Source organism: Psammomys obesus, unplaced genomic scaffold (genome assembly GCF_907164565.1).
Source record: "Psammomys obesus unplaced genomic scaffold, mPsaObe1.curated_primary_1811, whole genome shotgun sequence".
NCBI classification, from domain to species: Eukaryota; Metazoa; Chordata; class Mammalia; order Rodentia; family Muridae; genus Psammomys; species Psammomys obesus.
Window position 1 is genome coordinate 12,869,258 of NW_026596039.1, and position 22,385 is coordinate 12,891,642.

Below are 22,385 nucleotides of genomic sequence, written 5' to 3' on the forward strand. Positions count from 1 at the left end.
TAATATTCATGATAGTATGTTTCAGACTAGTTTGTAAGTTGAATCAAGACTGAGTTGAAGTCAATTTAGCCTTTGAAAAACTACAAATCAATGAATCTGTTTAATCATGAGAGGAGGTCTTTATCTGAGCTGGAATGCTTCTGGTTCCATCCCAAGGGACTCTCATTAGGAAGAGTGCACTAGGCTCTTAATTAGCTTCTTGTTTACATTTATGGATTAACCAATAGTTGCTTTCAGTATCAAGTGTCAATTTATCTTTTAGGCAAATCAGAAACAATCTAACAAAATGGCTTCCTAGTTAAGGTTGATGGAGGTCTTGTGGCTCAACAGCAGGAACAATTCTTGTATATTTACTATCTCAAGGGACAGTCTCCAGAGATGTGGTTTAATTGGGAGGGATAGACAGTTTTCTTATATAGATAATTTTAAGAGAGCTAAATTATGTTAATATTAACACATCATAATATTGATGTATAAATTAATATATTGATGCATAAAATGCTTAGATAATATATTTATATCACATAAACTATGTTAAATGTCAAAGGAGTTAGATTGATAAGTGCTTAAGGAATCTTGAATTCTAGTGCTAAGTCTGTTATTGTCAACATTTGGGGAAAGCATAAGAAAAAGCACCAAAATATGGGACCAAAAGAGGGATGCATAGAAAAAAATGGTGTTAACTCAAGTATAGTAGGAGGTAGGCCTGGAAGACCAGAAATTCTGGTCTAGAGAAGGATATTCATATCATTCTTCTGCCTGGAGGACCCCTGATGTATACAAATTGTATGTTGCCTTATGGGGTTAAAGTATTATAGATTGCAGAGGAGGCTGAGATTCAATATAGTATATGATTTTTTAACAAATCTGAATATGGAGGGATGGAGGAAATACAGGATAAGGAAGAGATTTTGTAAAAGAAATTTTACAGGTTTCAGTGGTTGGTTAACAATTTAACAAGGTCAGTTACCAATTCCCAGGGGCAAATTTGAGGAGCTGAGTGGAACAGAGTCAGAGAAGGTTTGCAGTGAGTTTGGGTCTAGGCAAGGCTGGGTTTGGGCTATGGAAGAACATCAACATCGTAATGAGGTTAAGTATTTTTTAACTGTTTTTTTTTTCTAAGATTTTATTTATTTAAAGTATGAGTGTTCTATCTGCATGTATGCAGGCATGTCAGAAGAGGGCATCAGATCCAGTAGAGATGGTTGAGAGACACCATGTGGGTGCTGGGAATTGAACTGAAGACCTCTGGAAGAGCAGCCAGTGCTCTTAACCTCTGAGCCATCTCTCCAGCCTGAGGAGGTTAAGTATTTAAGCTGGACCTCTGGAAAGAGGTCAGAATTAAAAAGAGGGATTAGCAGGTTTCTGAAACTGTGAAAATTAAAGTCAAAGAATTGAATGAAGTCTCCAAAGGGTATGACAGCTTATTCTCACTTGTTATGGTTCATTCAGGAAAGATGGAGTAAGTGATCAACAGTGGAATGCCATTCTTTTATTCTTTATTTTATTTTTTGTGCAGGGATTAAACCCAGGTACATGCTAAATAAGATGGTCCTTTCTAGGGTGTTTGTAGGCAGATTAACTTCCCTGGCTATAGATTGGCTTCTGTCACTTAAGCAGATCTCAGGTAGATTTCCAGTTTGTAAAAGTAATTTGGGGGTTTCAGAACAGCTATCTGGTTATCCAGGTGTGTTGTTGAAGAGAGTTTATTTTCTTTAAGAGGTTGAGCATGTATTCTTAACTCTGTGAAGCCCAAATAGGAAACTACATTGTCAACTAATTTATTTACAAGAATGAAAATAATTTATACCATTCTTATAGGCATTACTCGTGTACTCTTATTCCTGCATTTATTTTTACTGTCCTCATTTAACATTTAAGCTTTTTTTATTCCTGTGTGAAACTTCTACATAGTTTAACAATTATATAACTCATTTCTTTATTTCCTCTAAATCCATAACATATACTGAAGGATTTTATTGTGTTTACATTTAGCTGGGCTTATGCCAACTTCTCTTCTTTTAGCTCATCTATATCCTGTTTAAAGCTCAAAAACCTACCTCCTGGGAAAATATCTCAAGGTGCCTTCACCTCATTTTCTTTCTTCCTGTTCTCTTTTGAACTCAATATATTCAGTCTACAGATAGTATCTTCCACTAATAAAAATATCATCACCTGTACTTTTTATTTGTATTACTTAAGACAATGCTGTCACATTCACATTTATTACTTAGTATCTGCTGTGTATAAACATTCCTTACACTCTGCCTTGGTTTTTAACTTACAACTTGGAAATTATGTTTCAACAATTAATGTTATTTTCTTTAAGTGTAGTTTGAATGCAATGAGATTGGCTTTATATATGATGCATAAAACCCGCTCATTGTTTTATGAAATAGTTCTATTTATTCTGTTAACAGATATAAGTTTTCACTGACACTGACTTTTTGCTAAAACATTTTATTAGCAGTGACACACATTTGCAAATGAATAGGTAAGCCTATGAATCTAACTTGGACAGTAAAGAAATTAAACAGAAGCCAGGTAGGGTGGAACACACCTTTTATATCAATGCTTGGGAGGCAGAGGCAGGCAGATCTCCATGTGTTCCTAGCCAGCCAGGACTACACAGCGAGACCCTCAAAAAAAATTAAGGGTCTCAAAAAAATTAAGTAGGGATAACTATAATTCTGGTCATTACATCATAAATCCATCACAATTAATGTTCAGTTTAGGTACTTTTGAAATTTCTTTTCTGAAGTAAATACCTGAACACTCATATTTACTGAGGTGCTGTACATTACAGAAAGGTTGCACAATCAACCCAGGTGCTCATTAAGGGATAAATAAAATACAGTATACGTATAGCAATAGTGGTTAGCCAGAAAAAATAAAATCATGGCATTTGCAGGGAAATGGATGGAAACTGGGAATATCATAAAAAGTGAAATAAACTAGACACAGAAAGACAAGCATCATGTGTTTCCATCCCATGTGGCAACTGAAAAGGAAAGAGCTGAAAGCACAAGGGGGTTTATTAGATGTGGAAGGATGAAACCCTTCAGCGAAACCCATTGATTTGCACAATATGCTTTAATAATTCTAGTAAAGTTAATATCCCTGTCTTAAACTACTATAATCATAAATAAATTCATTGTATAAAGTTTAATTAAAATCAAGAAGACAAGTGTAGGACTAAATCATACTTCACTTCTTATTTTTATTTTGTGTGCGTTGGTGTTTTACCTGCGTGAATGTCTGTGTGAGGGAGTCAGATCCTCTGGAACAGGAGTTACAGAGAGTTGTGAGCTGCCATGTGGGTGCTGGGAATTGAACCTGGGTCCTCTGGAAGAGCAGCCAGTGCTCTCCACCTCCGAGCCATCTCTCCAGCTCCACACTTCACTTCTTAATGAAATATTTTTTACTATTTTGATGTCTTTGTGTGTGTTCTGTGTGATTAAATGCCACGCGTGTGTGAGTGCCCCAGGAGGATACAAGGTGGCGTCCAATCTCTTGGAGCTGGAGCTATAAGCGATTGTGAACTGCCCAACAATGTGGATTCTGGGGGCTACACTTGGGTCCCCTGCAAGAGCAGCAAGTGTGCTTAACTGCCTCCATGCTTTACCTTTTTAATTGATGCATTTTGGGATTTGACTATATACCTCATCTTGTCAATCAAGTTGAACTCAGTATTTTAATATGGAGAAATTGAATTTTGGAAACTTCCTCACACAAGGCCATTTTCATGTTCTACAGCATTTGACTCACAGGTGTTACAGAAAGTAAAATGTTATCTTCCATACCACACCCCTTCTTCCTGATCATCCTCGTTCAAGAAGCCTGGAATCTCCTTTCCCCATGTTCTATGGCATCCTATCCAGGCTCAGCTCTCTTACCCAAACCTCTGCAGACAGAACACCAGAGGTGGTCTGTGGATAACTCATCTGACATTTTAGAAAAGAATTCATTAAAAGACAATATCCTAAGCAAGGGAATAGCTGTCCTATCATGGGAACTTTAGACATTACACATGAACAGTGGAGATTATGGGGTTTTTTTGTCCTTTAAATTTAGCATTTTTTAGCTAAGTGAATTCAAAACTGGGCATGGTGGTACATGCCTCCCAGCACTTGATAGAAAGATTGCTGCAATTTGAGGCCAGCCTGATCTACACAGTAAGTGCCAAACTAGCCACAGCGACATAAGGAGCCTATCTCAGACCAAAACAAACAAAATCACAAAATCTAACAACCAGACAATGAATGAATGAGGAGGTTTGCTTCGGCCAGTCCATGTTGGATCTCAGTTCTTATATCCTTTCTTTATAAAATTGTTTAAAATCACATTTATTTATATGTGTGGGCATCTGTATACTACAGCACACAGGTGGAGGTCAGAGGACAATTTATGGTAGACAATCCTCTCCTTCCACCATGTGGGACCTGGGGATGAACTCAGGTTGTCAGGCTTGGTGACAGGCAGCCTCATTGAGTCATGTTACTAGCCCCCTCCTATCCTTTCAGTAGACTTTTAGTACTGGGCATTTAGTTGTCACTGGAAATACAGTTTTAATCTTAACTAATCAGTATTTGTTTTTTTGTTTGTTTGTTTTGTTTTGTTTTGTTTTTCTTTTTCTGTCCTGACCATTCCACTGAACTTTTTGTTTCAATATTTTCTTGGTTACCAAGAACTTGGAGCCATTTTGTGGGTATCCCATTTTTAAAGCACCGAATTTAAACAATAGCTTATGTATATATTTGCTTTCCTTCTGTACACTATAAATCTCTTAAAAGGGAAAGTTGAGTTTTGTGCTTTGTTTAACCCACTCAACACACAACAATGTCTAATGTGGTCAGTAGGAAATCAGTGAGTGCCGGTCAAGCAGAAGAGGCAGATGTCAGTCATATGAAGGAGGAAACTGAGGTCAGGTGTTTGACGTGGCTCAACTGAAGTAACTGAAGGAAGTGTTATGTGATGTTTACTCTGTTTTATTGTTCTTTCCTGACATATAAGTACAGTATTATTGTATGATTCTATTCACACTTTCCAAGGCCTGCTTGGACCTGTTGCAGAAAATAAGGCTAGGGGAAGGTTCAAAACCTCATCAGTGAATGCGCCTCACCAACTCAGTATAGCCGAACAGTATGTCATCTGGGCTGGTGAAGTCATAAAAGAATTATTAAACACTTGGCATCATTAATTTAATAATGCAAACAGAAGGCATTTTCAAAGGAAGAGAGCATGTTTGTTAATGTCTGCATTGCCTGAGTTCAGGAGCATGTTCTATTTTAGCAATATGCAGTGAGTCTGAATTTTTAGTTTTGCCATTTTTTAATGTAATAACATTTAAAAAAATTTTTATTATTAGTTACATTAGTTATATTTTATTAACTCTGTATCCCAGCTGTATCCCGCTCCCTCATTCCCTCCCAATCCCACCCTCCCTCCCTCATCTCCTCCCTGCCCCTTTCCAAGTCCACTGACTGGGGAGGACCTCCTCCCCTTTCATCTGACCCTATTTTATCAGTTATCTTCAGGACTGGCTGCAAAGTTCTCCTCTGTAGCCTAGCAGGGCTGCTCCTCCCTTGCGGGGTGGGGACGTCAAAGAGCCTGCCATTGAATTCCTGTCAGAAATAGTCCCTGGTACCCTTATTATGGGAAACCTAGTTTTGCCATTTCTAACACAATTAGAAACACACTTTGTAAAAGTTAGCCTGGTAAATGGCGAGAGAATATGAGAATAAATTATGTGAATTACCATAATAATTTCTTTGGGCATTGTTGAGTAACTAAGTGTGTAAAATAGATTTGAAACTCCCCTTGGCAGCAAGGTGGCTTTGGGCTAATGACCTTTACCGGTGCTGCACACTGAACCAGTTGGGGAGCCTTTAAAAATCTTGAGGTTGAGTGCAGGCATCACTACAATTTCACTCAAATGGGCTGCAGAGCCTGGACAAGCTGTCACTGCTGTTGATGCAGGACAGTCTGCTATTGGTCTATATGTAATCTGAATCTTTAAAACTTTAGATCTGCTGTCAACTTTGGAAAAAAGTGACCCAGAACTGAATTGCTGTTTACAGATATTAACAGCCGTATTGCTGTTGAAGCATTAAGCTTCTTTTGTTTCCATTTGTACAGGGGTAACACAGTGTATTGAAAATGGAAGGTCTTATCCACATTGATTTTAGTGCAGAAAGTAATAAAGATCTTGAAATTAAATAAAATTACTAATGTGCAGGTTTTTACTTATTTCTAGTTCAGTCAATCGTGTCAGGGGATAGGAGGCGGCCCAGTATTCTTAAGGTGATTCCAAAGCATTGCAGTTTGGGAACCTCTGTCATGAGGAAAGAATGAGAAATATATCATGGATGGCTTAAATAAATAAGATACTGAGCGGGTAGAAGATTATTCAAGTCCCAGTTTCGCTTTTGTTTTTTCTTCATATGTTTTAGACATAGTACATATATAAACACTGAACTTGAATTAAGTTTAATTTGATTATAGATGGTCATTCTTAGATTACAAGGTACTCAGCCATCTATCTCAGTGCTCCTTGTCTACCTCAGTGACCCTTATACTATTTATATTTTCATACCTTTCAGACATCAAGCATATTTAACATGCAGGACAGTCCCTAACATCTGTACTTAAATCTTGCTCCACCACTCCTGAGTTTGACACCTGTTTCACTCCAACTTGCCAGGAGCTAACCAGATACACATTCTATTACCACTAGTCATAAGGTATTCATTCCATCCAGGAAGTGCTCTCATACTCTGCTTCTTCAGAACATGCCTGGCACCAAACGTCTGAGACAGGGTCCTGCGAAACGGACTCCGAGTTGGGAACTGTATGTGGGAGGCTTTAGGGAAGTGAAAAATATAGGATTGGGTAGATAGAGATGCCATCAATGACCAAGATGCATTATGGGCTTTGGCCTGTCTGTCTTCTGGGGCCTTGGCCTGTCTGTCTTCTGGGGACCTTGGCCTGCCTTCTGGGGACACCACAGAGATACAATGGCCCTTCAGAGCTGTTGCTAATTGCACCAAAAGGGTTGGCTTTCCTAAACAGGGAAGACGGTAAGCAGCTTAAATTGTGTACCAGCGACCTTTACCCCAAGCAGGGCAAAACTCTCAAGTCTTACCAAACAGATTGCTCCTATATACTATGAAAGTGGAGATTGCTTAGAGCAAGAGGGCCCTGACTTGTTAAATTTTTTTTTTTTTTTTAATGGTAGTACTACTCTCTTCACAGATTAAGAAAATGCCAATGGAACTGAAAAGTAATCGGTGAGATCTTCATTTTACTACTGACTCTTCCCAGTGCATATGGCTGAATCAATTGGTTGAAGAGAAAGAAACAGCAATTGGAAGAGGTAATGCCCAAGGCTTTGTCAAAGCCTTTGCTTGGTCCTCATCCTGTTCAACTTGTACCCTGGAAGACACAGGTGGTATTCTGATCAAATACACGAATGACATAGAGCCAAAAGAGATAATTAAATCACAAAATCTTGATTCACTGTGGCAGTAGTGCAAATTTGACACACACGCGCACACACACACACACACACACACACACACACACACACACACACACACAAGAAATGTGGCTCATTGAGTGCTTGCCTAACATGCCCGTGGCCCCGGGTTCCACACACAGCCCTTCAGCCAGTTAACCGACACAGTGCAGTGTGGCAGAAAAGCTGCAATGTGAAGTTTTCTCTGCCACCTAACCAAGGCAGCATTAAAAAAATGGTAGAGAATAAAATAAGTATAAAATAATTTGTGTCTGTCACCAAGACAGGCCAGTACTTGAGCATTTGCTTTATGCCAGGTGGTCTGTGAAATACTGCACACATAGTTTTACAGTTTTACCTTGGCAAGATCCCTGTAAGGACACAGAGAAATTGCTAGTGGAAGCAATAATATCTAGTGTTTATAAAAAAAAAATTACCGAGTCCTAGGTGTCATTCTAACCGTCTCACACTTAATTCTTATCATAACCCCCAAGTGGAGGGACAGAGTGGTGGAATCATTTCCTAAGATCAAGCCTGGGGGGACAGGGGTTCAAATCCACACTACTGATTTTATAGCTGCATTGTATTTTCTTTGTAACTGTTCTTCTGTACTACCCTCCTGCAGGCTTATGGCCAGGTGTACTAATCACCTACTGTAATCTTGATAAAAACTCTGTGAGACTGCATTTAAACCACCCAGGAAACTGAAAGTTATAAGGATTTGAAACCAGCTGCCAAGATTTTGTAGAATAGTGAGGGTTTTGCTTTATATTTCCTTTCTTTCCTTCCTTTTTTTCTTCCTTCCTTCCTTCCTTCCTTCCTTCCTTCCTTCCTTCCTTCCTTCCTCCCTTTCTCTCTCTCTCTCTCTCTCTCTCTCTCTCTCTCTCTCTCTCTCTCGACAAAGTCTGTGCTAGAACTCATTATGTAGCCCAGCTGCCTTCTGAACTCAAGATCCTCCTTGCCCAGCCTTCTTGAGAGCTGCGATTCCAGCTGTGTGTCACTCAGTTAACGCTCAGTTAACAGATTGCAGGTTGATGAGTTGCAAATTCAGACTTCTTAAACCTTTTGCCATGCTGGAAGAGGAAGATGTGGCAAAACCAGCAACGTTAGTGAAAAAAAAAAAGAGAGCCTTTGCAAATTCAGTGTAAGGTAGTGTAAGGTGTTGGGCCATTAAAGGTAGGCCAGCTGATGCTGCATCCAAGGATGGCGTACAGGGCAAGGGAGGCTCCAGTCCCACTCTAGTCCTTTCAGTTGGCACACCTGGAGCACGGTGAGCAAATACTTTAAAAAAGGATGTGAGCCTGCCATACAGGGTGACGCTCATCCATATGTGAGCTTGCCATACTGTACCGTGTGAGCATCCACAGGAACAGCCCCCAACCAACTGAGAAAATCCGGCCTCTAAAATGAGACACCTTGGCAGGCCAGCAGCTCCCATTCAGAATATCCCCGTGGTGTAGGGTCGCTTGCAATCCATGCAGCTCCAGTGTGGAAGACTGGGGTGCTCAGGCACAACACGGAGGTGAGGGATTTGGCCCTTTATAAGGTCTGGCTGCTGTCTGGAGCTTTTTTTGGATATGAAATAGGCTTTCTGGTTAGAGTCAGTTCTTCTTCACTGATGAGTATAGTGGCCACTGTGAGTGTTACATACACACACACACACACACACACACACACATACACACACATACACATACCTAGGGAATGGGTATAAGGAATCGTCTGGGGGACTTTGTTAAATATTGAGAGGTATGCCATACCTTGCCGTTTGGAGGCCACTTAAGCTGATCTGAGATTAATGTCTAAGACTCTACATCTCAAATAAGCAACTCAGTAAGTAAGCTCTAGCCAGGAGGCCTCACTTACTCTTTGAGGATGAGTGAGAATAAGCTTGTCTACTTATTCTGCAAATGAACATTTGATTAGGAAAAAAAAAAAAAAAGCAAAAACCAGTATGTAGTCAACATAAGGATGTTTAACAAAAGATTGGCTTAGTTAGGTTTTATATTTTAACAAAATCCAAGAATAAATTCTTCACTATGTTGACAAAGGTAAAATTATTGGAAAGTACAGTATATAGAGAGGGAGAAGGCAGGATTTTTACTATTTGTCATAAATGATCACATTTTACTAGCAAAACAGAAACTATAAATTCATTTTGAAAATCTTTGAACACTTTCGAGAACAGTCTGTACTTGCCATGGGGGAATCAGCGAGTCCTGGGAAAAGCTGGGCGATTAGCCTAGTGGATGGCACCTGTGTGGGTGGCCTGCCAATCAGCCTTAAGAGTCAAGAGTAGATGGAGCCGCCCACACCTCACTAAGCAGACTCGGGCTATAGCTGGCAATGAGTAGTGTACCTTGGCCTGCTATTTTGGGGAAACCAAAGAAATTTTACTAACAAGTGTAATGTAATGTGTTTTTATTAATCTTAACTTTTAGTGTGCAACTTTGTAAGCCATATTTTCCAACCGCAGTCCTCTGAAGCCTGAATTCTTGACTCTTTGTAAGTATGTTCTTAAAGTGGCTGCTACTGACCACATTAGTGGCTTCAGCTAGTATATCTTACTGTCCACCTTAGTAGCTTTGTACTTATGTTGCATCTTGCTTACTTAATTGTTTTAAACTTTTAAAAACAGTGTTTTCAGCCAGGTAGAGGTGGCACATGCCTGTAATCCCAGCACTCAGGGAGGCAGCGGCAGAGGCAGAGGCAGAGGCAGGCAGATCTCTGTGAATTCAAGGCCAGCCTGATCTACAAGCGAGTCCAGGACAGCCAGGACAACACAGAGAAACCTTGTCTTGAAATCTTTTGGAAAAGTGTGAAAACAGGAAGGTTGAAGAGGCATTTTGTTGGGTTGATGCACTTAGTTCACTGAGGATTTTCCTTCCCCCCTCAAAAACAATTTAAGTTTAAGGCATATGAAATTCCCAGCCGGCAATGGCATGCTGCTGTTGAGCTAAACCTTGGCTCCTCTGTGACCCCTTCTTGCTTTCAATGGCTTCAGGTCTCTACGCAGACTGCTTTGGAATCATGAGAGATGAAATTGCAACGGCAGTTTTTTTTGTCACGAGATTGGTGAAAAAGCACGAGAAATTGAGTACAAAACAGATAGAAGTCTTTGCACTAAAGCTGATGACTATCTTGTTTGAAAAGTACAGAGGTCACTGGCACCCTGACTGCCCTTCCAAGGGGCAGGCTTTTAGGTGAGAGCTCCTGCGGCCCAAGGGAGGGAGGCACCGGCGAGGAATGCAACAATTGTGTTGTTTGTCCTCAAGTAAGGGGCGTTTTGTGGGCTTCCGTTAGTTTGTTTGAACATGGATTTAACGAGGTGTGATGGGTGGCATAGGCCGGAGTCTGCACACCTGTAAGTGAGGTACGACTCTCATCTGTTTGCCATAAAAGATAGACCATGAGCGTCTGGTGGCCTGACAGTGTGGCTTAATGTCAAGATACCCGTTCTGCGTCATTGTAGCAAAAGTTAATGAAGTTTGACTGCATTTGTAAGCATGCAGGGTAGGGGAGGAAGAGGAAAAGATGTGGGTAGGGCAGGAGCTGTACCCCCCCCCCCCCGCTGTGTGATTTCCTGCTGGAACACCTATCAACATACTTTCCTTGTCCTTTCTTGCTTTGTATCCTCCTCAGGTGTATCAGGATAAACAACAATGAGAACAAAGACCCCATTTTAGAAAGGGCTTGTTCTGAGAGTAATGTGAATTTTTTTCACCTGGGACTTCCAAAGGAGATGACCATATGGGTCGATCCCTTTGAGGTGTGCTGTAGGTGAGTAATTTCGTGGTTGTGTGCTTGGTGAGCCCGACAAACCTTAGGTTGTTTAGACAGCTCTGTGTACCTCTGTGAAAGATGATGCCCAAAGCATTGGCTTAGCAACAAGGGCACTATTTGATCATGGTTTCCGATGTAAACTTTTACTAGCCAACACCCGTTTCCATTAGGGATGGTTGAATTGGCAAGCACAAAGGCACTGTAGTGTGTTTGCAGTGACTTGGGTCATTGCAACCGATTGCATACTGCAGATTTGCAGCCTTTAAATACCACAGGGAACACCAGGAAGTCAGGGGAACCATCTAACACGGTGGACAATTAATTGATTTGTCCATGAATTGATCCAAAAGAATAAAAAGGTTGTTTTTTTGTTGTTTCTGGTTTTGTTTTTGTTTTCTTTCTGACTGGGTAAATTGTTACAGGATAGGCTCACTAATTGTAACATCATAGTAGTTTCAGGTTATAATATCATTCAATGTACTCTTTTAAAAGAGCCAGGACCTTTAAAATGGCTTTATAAAAGTTAAAGTTAGCCTGTTGTCTCCAGACTCAATTAGAGATCAAATCTGTGGGAAGTTGAATCTCTAATGAGTAATTTTTTTTTCCTGCTTAGGTATGGTGAGAAAAAGCATCCCTTTACAATTGCTTCTTTTAAAGGCAGATGGGAGAACTGGGAACTAGCTCAGCATATCAGCTGCGCAGTTAACAGAGCCACAGTGGACTGCTCTTCTAGCACATCTTCTGACGAAGAAAGCTGCAGCAGTGAGCCCCAAGTCATCCCCAAAGTCAACAACCCGAAAAGCATCTACCAGGTTGTGTGTGGTATAATTCCTTTCTTCTCTTCTAATTCTAAGGAGAATGTTAGAAAAAGAGCAGAAAGCAGTGAAACGGTAAAGATAAGCCCTCTCCCAACGTCAGTATTTTGGCAGAACCTTTTCTGTCCCCCTACCCTTTTGGATACCATTGCCACTTGACCAAGTTCTGAAGTGACATGGCCTTTTGTTGCCTTTTTTCTTCACATAGTGCTTGAAACAGCTGGGTTTCCTTCAGAGTAAACTGTAATACCTAGTGTGTTTTGTTTTTAAATTTGAGACGCCTTAAATAGCCCAGGCTGGCCTGTAATTTGTGAGCCTCCTGCCTCTCACCTGCTTGAGTGCTGTGATTGAACATATGTGGCTCCTTGCTCAGTTTGGTAGGCTTCGTTAGTCAAAATGACATGTCATTCATAGAAAGCCTGGACTATCTAAGGCCAGAGTACTGTCATTTTGGCCTTAGTGGAGCTCGTTCTCACAAAACAATAATAATAATAATAATAATAAAAAACTTTTTAAAAAGATGTAGCCAGTTTTAAGGCTGCTTATCTGAAAAACAAAACACTCACACTATCAAAACCAACAAAATCATAACCCTCAATAGAGATAGTTACATATTATATAGAAATAAATTGCAGGAAACAATACTAAAATTTACCAGGAACCCCTCACTGCAATACCTCTGACAGAGTTCAGTAGATAATTTCAGGCATCTTAAGCTGATTTCATGGCCCATTTGAGAAACACAAACTTAAAGAGATTCTTGGTCAATGTTAGTATTCGTGCTTCCATCTTAACCACTTATGCTAACGTTCAGTTGTTTGTCTTTTGACAGTTACCAGCCAGTACTTTACATTATTTCCACATTGATTTATTAAAAAAAAAAAAAACCTTAAAATTTGACATCATTATAGAAGCTACTTCTTTTTTTTTTTTTTAAAGTTATTTCTTATGACTGGATTCTTAGACATGGAATTCTAGGCCATTAAATATGGATAGCCTACTGATTCCAAATATATGGCTTAATGTTCACATTTTAAAAAAAATTCACTAGTTCTACTATCTGCTTTATTATTTTCTCTAAAATTGGCCTGTTCTCATAAAAAAACAAGTAATTTAAAAAGCAATGTGTGTACTAGATAGATAATACTAATGAAATTAAGTGTTCAATATTGTCTCATGAAATTTCATGAAGTCCTTTTGTATTATCGTATATCACAGGTCAGAAACACTAACTTTTATATTACTGAGAAACATTTTCCTTTAGTTTTTAAGTGTGTGTGCGCGCGCATAGTAATTGCCTGAGAACTGGGATTCCAGCTGTGTGTTTCCACACTCCGTTTAGTGATACTGTGTAACATCTCATTTGTAGGGAGGTGTCTTCCTTCTGGAGTTCAGATCTTTGCTGGGCTAAATCGTGCTATGGTAGTATCTTTTCAGAGTGTGGTCTATAAACCATTGCTGTCAATTGCTTGACATGTTTATGATGGGATAATTTTTAGGCAGTTTTGGAACAGGCTGGCAGGGGTCAGGATTGAACCAGAGATAGATATGTGAAATGCTTTATGCTGTATCTTTTCTGTATGGTGCTAGGGATTGAACCTAGCGTGACAGGCACCCACTTGGATGCTGGACCACGTTTCCAGCCCTAGCTTGTTATCTTTCCTTTTTTGAGAGGAGGTATCACTAATTTCCCTAAGCAGGCCATAAACTTCTGATCTTCCTACCTCAGCTCTCCAAGTAGCTGGCATTAAAGGCCTTACTGTGATACAGCTGAAATATTTTTAGTTTCATTGAGGAATTTAAGGGCTGGAGAAACGGCTTAGCTGATATTTTAGAGGACCCACATCCAATTCCCAGCACTCACATCGTGGCTCACAGCCAACTGTAAGTCTAGTCATGGGGAGTCTGACACCCTCTTCCAGCTTCAGCTGGTCTCAGTAGGCACCAGGCATGCGTGTGGTATACAAACACACTTAGGCAAAACATCCAACTACATGAAAACAAAACAAAACAAAAAATTCATTTGTTAAAGATAGATAAAAATTAACGATGGTCTAAAAGGCGTATGAAATACTGGGGATTTTCTGTAGGTGATTATCTGATTTCTAAATTTCCAATCCCTATGCTTTTGATTTCTGAGTCATGGGCTCGTAGTCTTAAGAGCTGCCTATCAGTCCAGTGATCTTCATGTATTGTGTTTCCTGTCTTTTTTTTTTTCCTTCCCAGGTTGAAAACTTCAAACAGTCCTTCCAACCATGGCTCTACCTCCCCCGTAGAAAGCATTTGCCAGATGGTCCTGGGGGCCTCCTGGGGCCTGCTTACCACCCCGTGCCCAAGAACTCTAAGTGCTGCAGGCCTGCTGGGCGGCGGGTGGACAGGTACCACTGGGTCAACGCACAGCTGCACAGTGGTCACGCAGCACCAGGCGAGCTTGGAGACGAGGCCTTGTCTTCCCTAAAGCAAAAATGAGGCCAACGTCAAGAAATTCCCCCAACAGAAAAAAAAAGGATGGCATCAGGGGCGAGAGTGTACAAGGTCATCCTCGCGCACAGGTCGCCACTTGGCTTTTAGCTACTTTTAATTCTCCTTTAACTTTATATAAAATTCTGTGTAACACTAGTGAGTACATGTGCCTAGTAAAGTAGTAGAACAGAGACGCTGCCTCTGATAAAGTGAAATGAATTATGGGAAGGAAGAGTTGAAATAAATGCACTGTGTTTTTAAACAAAATCCTGATTCAGTTTGTTTCACGAAAGTTATAAGTCTTTTGTTTCTTCCTTAGTCGTTTTAAAAGTAGGTTTTCGGTTAATGAAGAGTGATCCTGGTGGAAAAGCATTCTGGATTCACCTTTGTTATTTGTTGTAATCAGTCTATTTTATAAATCTGTTAAGACGTTAGATTGTTTTTTTTAAAGATAAGAGAATTCCCTCATTATGTCTTTTGAAAAGTTTAATTTTAGACTAAAATTATTAAATTTATTGATATGATATGTTTTATAAAAGTGTTACCTGCTTCTTATAAAGAATCCAAACTAAGCCAAGACATGTGCTACCAAAAGAACTAACAATTCCTATTAGTGAGCCGACGGGCGACCCCTACTAATATTAAATGGTGGCCATGTTACAGATGTGCATATTTAGGAATGGGTACCCAGGGCTTCCAGCTGGCTCAGTAGAAAAAGGGACTTTACACTTGCCACCACATCTGTCACCTGAATTCGGTTCTCAAGACACATGTGGTAAAGGGGCGAACTGACCCCCAGTTGTCCTCTGAGCTCCACATGTATACCGCGGCTCCTGCATGCCCTTGCCCAAATATGTAAACGTAAAAATCTTAAAAAAAAAAAAAAGAATACACAGTTAAGCAAGGACACATGCTAAAAGGGCTACACATTCAGTATTTAAATTTGGTCTTATTTGATTTTTAAAAAAACCGCTAACAACCTTGATGTGAAATTGACAGTGGCCCTGAAATGGCTCAAAGCTTTTCCACAGCAAAGTAGCGAATTTCTTAACTTTTATCTGGAATTCAACATCAGGTTGGTGCAGTACCTAAAACTTTTATATGTATTTGTCATTGCTCTGACCACCATCTGGAGTTAGGATTTTTAACTTTTTGTCACTTATTCACGATGTCTTTGTGTGTGTGCCTGTGTGTACACTTGTTTGTGAAGGTCAGGGGTCTGTGCTGGGTGTCTCGTCAATTGCTCTTGTCATTTTTGGAGACATGGTCTCTCCCTGAACTTATGGCTTGCTGAGTGGCTGGAGGGCTGGTTTACAATCCTCTGTCCCCACCTCCCCCATGCTGGGATTGCAGGCTCATGCAGTAGTGCCTGGCTCTTTAAGTGGGTGTTGGGGAGCTGAAACCAAGTTCACCAAACACTTTATAAAATCCATCTCTCTAGCTCCTTCCCATGCCATTTAAAAAAGATTTTAAAAAGTCATGTGTATGAGTGTTGGCCTGTGTGTATGTATGTGCCTGGTGCCCATAGAGGCCTGTTCTGAGCCTCCGAGTCAAGTAATCTCCATCTTGGGGTATCAAGTTTTGTTTCCTTGTGCAAGACTATCCCATCTGGGTGCTTTGACTGTTCATACTCCCCCAGAGAGGGGCAGAGAGCCTCACCTGAGTATCCAGCCACTCCCTTACCACTGTTGTATGCAAGCCTGCCTTTTTTTTTTTTTTTTTTTATTGTTGTTGTTGTTAAATGTGACCTTCCAGGGTTATTGGAGTACATAGGCTGGGGAAGATTGGGGAAGGGGCCAGCAACCATATGGGCACAGGGAAGCCTTCATCCCTGCTGAGTAATACTTTTCTGCTGTGGTCTTTTGGGGAAGGAGCACCCCACACCCCTCGCCTATGCTGTAAGGAAGCCTAGTAAACTCATTGTTTCCCCTAGTGGACTTTGGTGGAATCACACCTGTGTATGTTGCTTGTCTCTCCTGGAAAGGAATTTTAGCAACAAGGCTACAAGAAGGCATCAGATCCCCTGGAACTGGAGATGCAGATTGCTATGAGCTGCAGCGTGAGTGCTGGAAACCAAACCAGGGTGTTCTGCAAGAGCAGTTCTCTTCACGGCTGAGCCATTTCTCTAGTTGAGCCATGTCATTTTTAAATGTCAAGGTGTAATGTTTATATTGTTTCCAGGGATAATTATTCATATAGCTTTTTGTTTATAATCCTTCCCAAATGGCCACCAACTGGGAAGCAAGTCTACGGGGCCATCTTCTTTCAAACCCCCAAAGGAATAGCAATTTCACCTTTATACATGTCATTCTTCTTCCATTTTCATGGACATCAACCATCTTCATAATGTTTTTTTTTCCTTTCATCTATTTATTTGACCACTTTAATCTTTTTTCTTTCATTTTAAAAAATCAGATTTTCTTAAGCCTCTCTTCTGTCAATTTGAATCTCAGTCTTGTTCGCTCTGTTTCTTGTTTTTACTTTTAGTTCTAAAGCATTTTGGATTTTAATTTGTGGCTGTCTTTATAGTCTACATTGTATTTTTAACCATCTAGTTATAAATGTTTGAACTATTTTTTTTTAAGTATAAAACATGAAAAAAAGTTTTCTTCTGTGTCCTGGCTTAGGGTTTCTATTTCACTGGATTCTTTTGGATTTTATATTAATCTTCTTATTTGTAGTGCTGATCTAATTACCCTATTGACCTTGTCCTTGATCCTGTTTGATGAGGACAGCTCCGTGCATCATTTTCATTACTGTAGCACAGGGTTGAAGGTCTCTTCTGTCTTCTGTAAAGTCTATTTGTTTTCAGTGCTGGGCGTAGCTATTATATTTAATCTCTTTTGATACAACTTAAGAGTGTTGATGTTAGAGGGGAGCTTGTCAGCTGTATAAAGGTGTAAACCAGACCCTGCTGGTTGAGCCTTATTAAACCCTGTATGCCCGTGGTCCCAGCACAGTAAGGCCAGAGCTGTGGACTAGTGGTGCATCAGTCTGCTTTCTGTTCCTAGTATGAAGACCATGACCGAAGGACTTGGGGATTGAAGGGTATTTCATGTTACAACCTATAGTCCCTCATGAAGGGAAGTCAGGGCAGGAACTGAAGCAGAGAGCATGAAGGAACACCACTTGCTCCTCAGGATCACAGTCAGTTGCCTTTCTTCTACTTCCCAGGACCACTTGCCCAGGGCTGGCAGCACCTGCAGCGGGCTGGGTCTTCCCGTATCAATCATTAATCAATAAAACACCCTACAGACTTGCCTCTAGGCTAGTCTGATGGAGGCAATTTCTTGACGAGAGTGCTCCCTCTTCCCCAGTGACACTAGTTTGTGTGAGGCTAACAGAAAACTAATCGGTATGTGCCCTGTAAGTCATTTTGGGTAGGTCTGCTTAAGACATAGTCTTAGCTTTTTCTGTGAAAGTACTGTTTTTTTTTTGTCCTCATCCCTATTGACTGGTTCTACTAGTTACAGGATTCTGGGTTGATAATGTCCATTTGTCCATCACCTGACCACCAGCTTTCCCTGGCTTTTATAGTGAGTGATTTGATGTCATTTATCTTTCCTCCATGGGTCATTTTCTCTATCTGGTTTCATGATTCTTTGCTCTTGGTTTGCATAACTTTAATTGTGATGGGTATAAATGTGGATTTCTTAGGGATCATCCTGTTTGAGATTCACTAGACTTCAATTATGTCTTTTGCCAGAATTGCTCACATTTTGGCTCTTGTTTCTTCAGTTACTTTGTTGTCTTGAATGCAGGATATTTGGTTTTGTTGCACAGATCTCTGGAGCTCTTTTCTCTTGTTCATGTCAGATAATTTATATTGTTCTACCTGACAATCCTTGTGTGCTTTGTCCTCTGTGCTTCCCATGGGCACGTTGGTGGTGGTTTATTGCAGCAAAGCAGTTACCATGTAAAAAGTTGTTTGTCTTGGTGTCTGTCCTGGCCCTCTGGATAGGGAGAGCAGACTTCTGGGCTCTTTTATGCTCTTTGGTTGCTGACAGTGTGTAGTGTTATTGACTACTTTATTTCCAAACTTGGAACATATGATGGCAAAGGGACATTTATGGACCTCATTGTCATTTCTTTCCTTAAGTTTTGAGGCTCCTTTATGCTCTGCTGCCTCATCTATACTTTCTTACATTTATTTCACATATAATGCCCCAAATTTTAGTATTGTATTTCGAAAGGTGTATGAAAGCTAAACCTACTTTAACTTCCTAAAAGTGGATATTTACATACTTACCTTTGAAATGAAAAAGAGAACAGTAATGTGTGTGTGTGTGTGTGTGTGTGTGTGTGTGTGTGTGTGTGTGGTATGGGGTATGAAGTATATTTTTGGTGTATACACGTGCGTGTGGATGCATGTACCTGTGAATTATATGTGGAAGATAGAGGATGCTGGGTACTTACTTCTGTCCCCACTTGTTGCCTTGAGCAGGATCTCGAGTTGGAAGTTCACTGTTTAGGCCAGGCTGGATGGCTACTGTGTTCTTAGAACCCACCTATCTCTGCCTCTCAATGCTAGAGTTACAGGCATGCACAGCCATGCTGGGCTTTTTATGTGGGTGTTGGGGATTTGAACTCAAGTCCTCATGTTTGCACAACACATGCTTTTGCTTTTACCAATTCAGACATCTCTCCAGCACCCAAAATGATTCTTAAGAATTATACCTCGGGGGAAAAGGAACCTTTTTGCTAATAGCTGGTAAAACATGATGTTTTGATGGGACTGTGACATGTTCCCCTCAGGCTCTCAGGTTTGATCACCTGTTCCCCAGCTGGTAGTGCTGTTTAGAGAGGTTGTAGACCCTTTTAGAAGGTGGGGCATGGTTGATGTGGACAGATCACTGTGGATGAGGCTTGAAAAGTGGTGGCACAGCCCTGGTTCTGTTCCTGCTTTCTGTGTCCTGGTTGGCTGCCGTGATGGGCTCAGCTACCTCATACACTGAGCCGCTCCCCTGCTATGCCTTCTCTGACCCACATTTTTTTAACACCTCCTATCTGATTGACAAGATGTACACATGGGTTTGCTCACAAGCTGGTTCCCTCAGGGTAACCAGCACCTCAAACTTTCAAAAAGGTGCTTGCTATTGACTTGATTTAGCAGTAATTACATGTAATGCAGTGGGAAGGAAAAGGCCATCCTGCCTTGGGTCTGTGGCTTTTCTATTACAAAGCACAGGCCTACTAAAAGCTTGGAGCTGTTAGTTTGCTAATGGAGATGTGATGGAGAGCCTGAAGAACTGGCCAGACAATATGATTGTGTTTTGGTAGGTTCCTGTTCAGCTAAGAATGAGGAAGCATTTAGTACTACATTTTCTTGGACACGTCTCCCAGGGGCCTGGGCTCTTGGCCTTACTATCCTAAGGAGTATTATGTGTCTGGTTTAATTAATCTTTAGTTTGCTTTCTGGGAAATGTATTTCATAATTTATTTGATTAGCTAAATAAAGTTATTGAGGACACACACCCAATATAAATCAGATCAAACAAAAACCTTCTCAAAGCATCAGAGTTTTTAACCTTGTGAAGCTGTTAAATGTTGGTTTGGGAGTGCCCAGCTCCAGCTTGGCCTGGTGGACCAGGCCTGAGATTACAGTTATATGGGAGACTGAGGCAGGAGGCTCACAAGTTTAAGGTAGGCCTGGGCAACTTAAGGAGACTGTGTTTAAAAATGGGAAGTTAAAAGTAGACGAGATTTGTGGTTTCAGCAGGTCTTTGATTTGGAGTCTATATTTCAAAGCTTTCTTGCAATCATTTCATATACTGGTGCCATCTCTTCTGAACTTTAATTCACCTGGAAACTTCGGCTTCAGATGATATCTTACTGACCGGGTGTCTGAGCCAAGCCCTGTGGTGAATTTTGTCAGTCACACAGTCTACATCTTGAGTGCTTTGATCCAAGTCCTCAAACACTGTCACTGTATATCCATCTATTTCCAGTTATTCACTGGTACAGATTTTACTATTCCAGGAAGAGGTCAGTCAGCATATTTAACAAATAAGACACCAGATATAATTCTTTCAGTCACAATGAAAAAGCATCAGCAGGTTCCTTTCTTCTGTGGCAGATACTATAATATACATTTGTATGATTTATGCACGAATAGACAGATACTTTAAAATAAATCTTTTACATTTTATCAGATGTTGTATTGAATTTTTTTCGCACTCTGGCTAAATATGATCACCATTTTCTCTTCTAGATCTAAAAAATAAAACAGAAAAAAGTTATTTTTATCTTTAAAAGGTTCATAAAGTTATGAAAAGTAATTTCTAGAAATCAGAAAAAAAATAGGTGACTCAACGGGAAATGGACAAGACAGTCGAAGGCTTCTTTACAAAAGGAGATGTTCAAACATTTGAATATTCCCACACTTGAAAGATGCCGAGCCTCAGCGGTTATTACAAGATGAAAATTCAAACCGTCTGCCATACACTGCACACCCGAAGAGTGGATGAATTACAAGAGCTGTACAATACTAAGTGTTGGTGATGAGAAAGATGCAGCACTCTCCTGCTCTGTGGCGGCAGCGCATAGCTTGTCACTTTGGAATTCTAGTGTTTACTTCAGGCGGAAAGAGTCTGTTCCTTCCCCCATCCCCTCACTGGAGGAGGTATCTGAAGCTGATGGACGCTGAAGTCACTCTTCCTTGGGGTGTGTGGCCATGGTAAGATGCTCATGTCCCAGCTGATAGTCACACACATGCATATGAGTAGCATTCAGCGTTATTTTAAAAGAAGCATAAACAGAGGACATGAGGTTGGGAGGGAGATGGGCTGGAGGAGGTGGAGAGAAGTCGTGGTGGAGTGATACATCAGTGCCTGTTGTACAACTATAAAAATTTCAAAGAATAGAATTATTTTTGAAAGCCAATCCTGGGACCCAGAATTCCTCCTTCTAGGTCTCTAACTGTTTAATCACACATGATCACTGGAATGCAATGGAGACAAAGTACAGTAATTCCTGACTGGAAAATCCCCTCACATACATCAATAGTGGAATAAGTAAGTCGGCACAATGCAATACAACAGAGAGAACCCACTTGTGGCTATCTGCCAGAATTTGAATGGATCTCGAAGCTGAATAACAGAAGCAATTAATAAAGTGACTTGCCCTCTGTGGTTGCTCTGTCAGTTTCACGAACACACACAACGCGTGAAGTTAGAATGGTGGCTAGAGAATGCACAATGTTCTGGACCAGTCTCAGGCAAACATTGTAGATAAGCTATGAGGTATAATCTTTTTAGTCACAGTAAATATCTATGACTAAAAATAGCCCTGTACAAATCAGTAGCTGCTGAAAGAGAAGGCAGTGGACCCAAATTCTAGCTATTTTTTCTTTCATTGGTCAAGCTATCCTCTTTTTTTCTCTATAGAGAATATTTATCCTTCATAAGGGCAGAGGGGTAAACTCTGATATCTTGGGTCCTTTTTAATTCTAAGATCTAAGGCATACCATCTGTTGGTACTGAAACAGTTTTTAAGGTAATAATGTACTTCATACCACTATTAATTTCAATCCGTTTTCAAACATGACCCTAAACACACCAATACATTGATTGTATACAGTAAAGTATAATTCGAAGGATGACCCCTTAGGCCCGGCATCTCACCTTCTCTTGGCCACTGAGCCCAGCTCTTGATGTTATTAAGATTTGTTGCTCTTCAGAAAGGATGCTTTTTAGGAAATGTTCCATATTAGTGAAGAAGAGAAGATCTTTGTTTTTCTTAATATACTGTAGAGAGTGTGAAGTACAGCGTTAATATCCTTGCTCTTATTTTAAGTACTCTTAGATTTA

The 22,385-nt window shown here is 40.4% G+C and overlaps 1 protein-coding gene across 1 annotated transcript; it reads left to right on the forward strand.

Moving 5' to 3' along the window:
• The first annotated feature begins 10,546 nt into the window (after positions 1-10,546).
• Btg4 (BTG anti-proliferation factor 4) lies at positions 10,547-14,583 on the forward strand. Its single transcript, XM_055622393.1, has 4 exons — positions 10,547-10,719; positions 11,159-11,296; positions 11,913-12,111; positions 14,341-14,583. The coding sequence occupies exons 1-4, from the start codon at positions 10,547-10,549 to the stop codon at positions 14,581-14,583; spliced, it is 753 nt and encodes a 250-aa protein (XP_055478368.1).
• The last annotated feature ends 7,802 nt before the right edge of the window (positions 14,584-22,385 follow it).

Bases quoted from the DNA above. Each gene is read 5' to 3' on its own strand.
- Btg4 (XM_055622393.1), top strand. From the start codon at position 10,547: ATGAGAGATGAAATTGCAACGGCAGTTTTTTTTGTCACGAGATTGGTG. The intron at 11,297-11,912 runs GTGAGTAATTTC...TTTCCTGCTTAG, and splicing joins CCCTTTGAGGTGTGCTGTAG to GTATGGTGAGAAAAAGCATC. The intron at 12,112-14,340 runs GTTGTGTGTGGT...TTTCCTTCCCAG, and splicing joins ACCCGAAAAGCATCTACCAG to GTTGAAAACTTCAAACAGTC.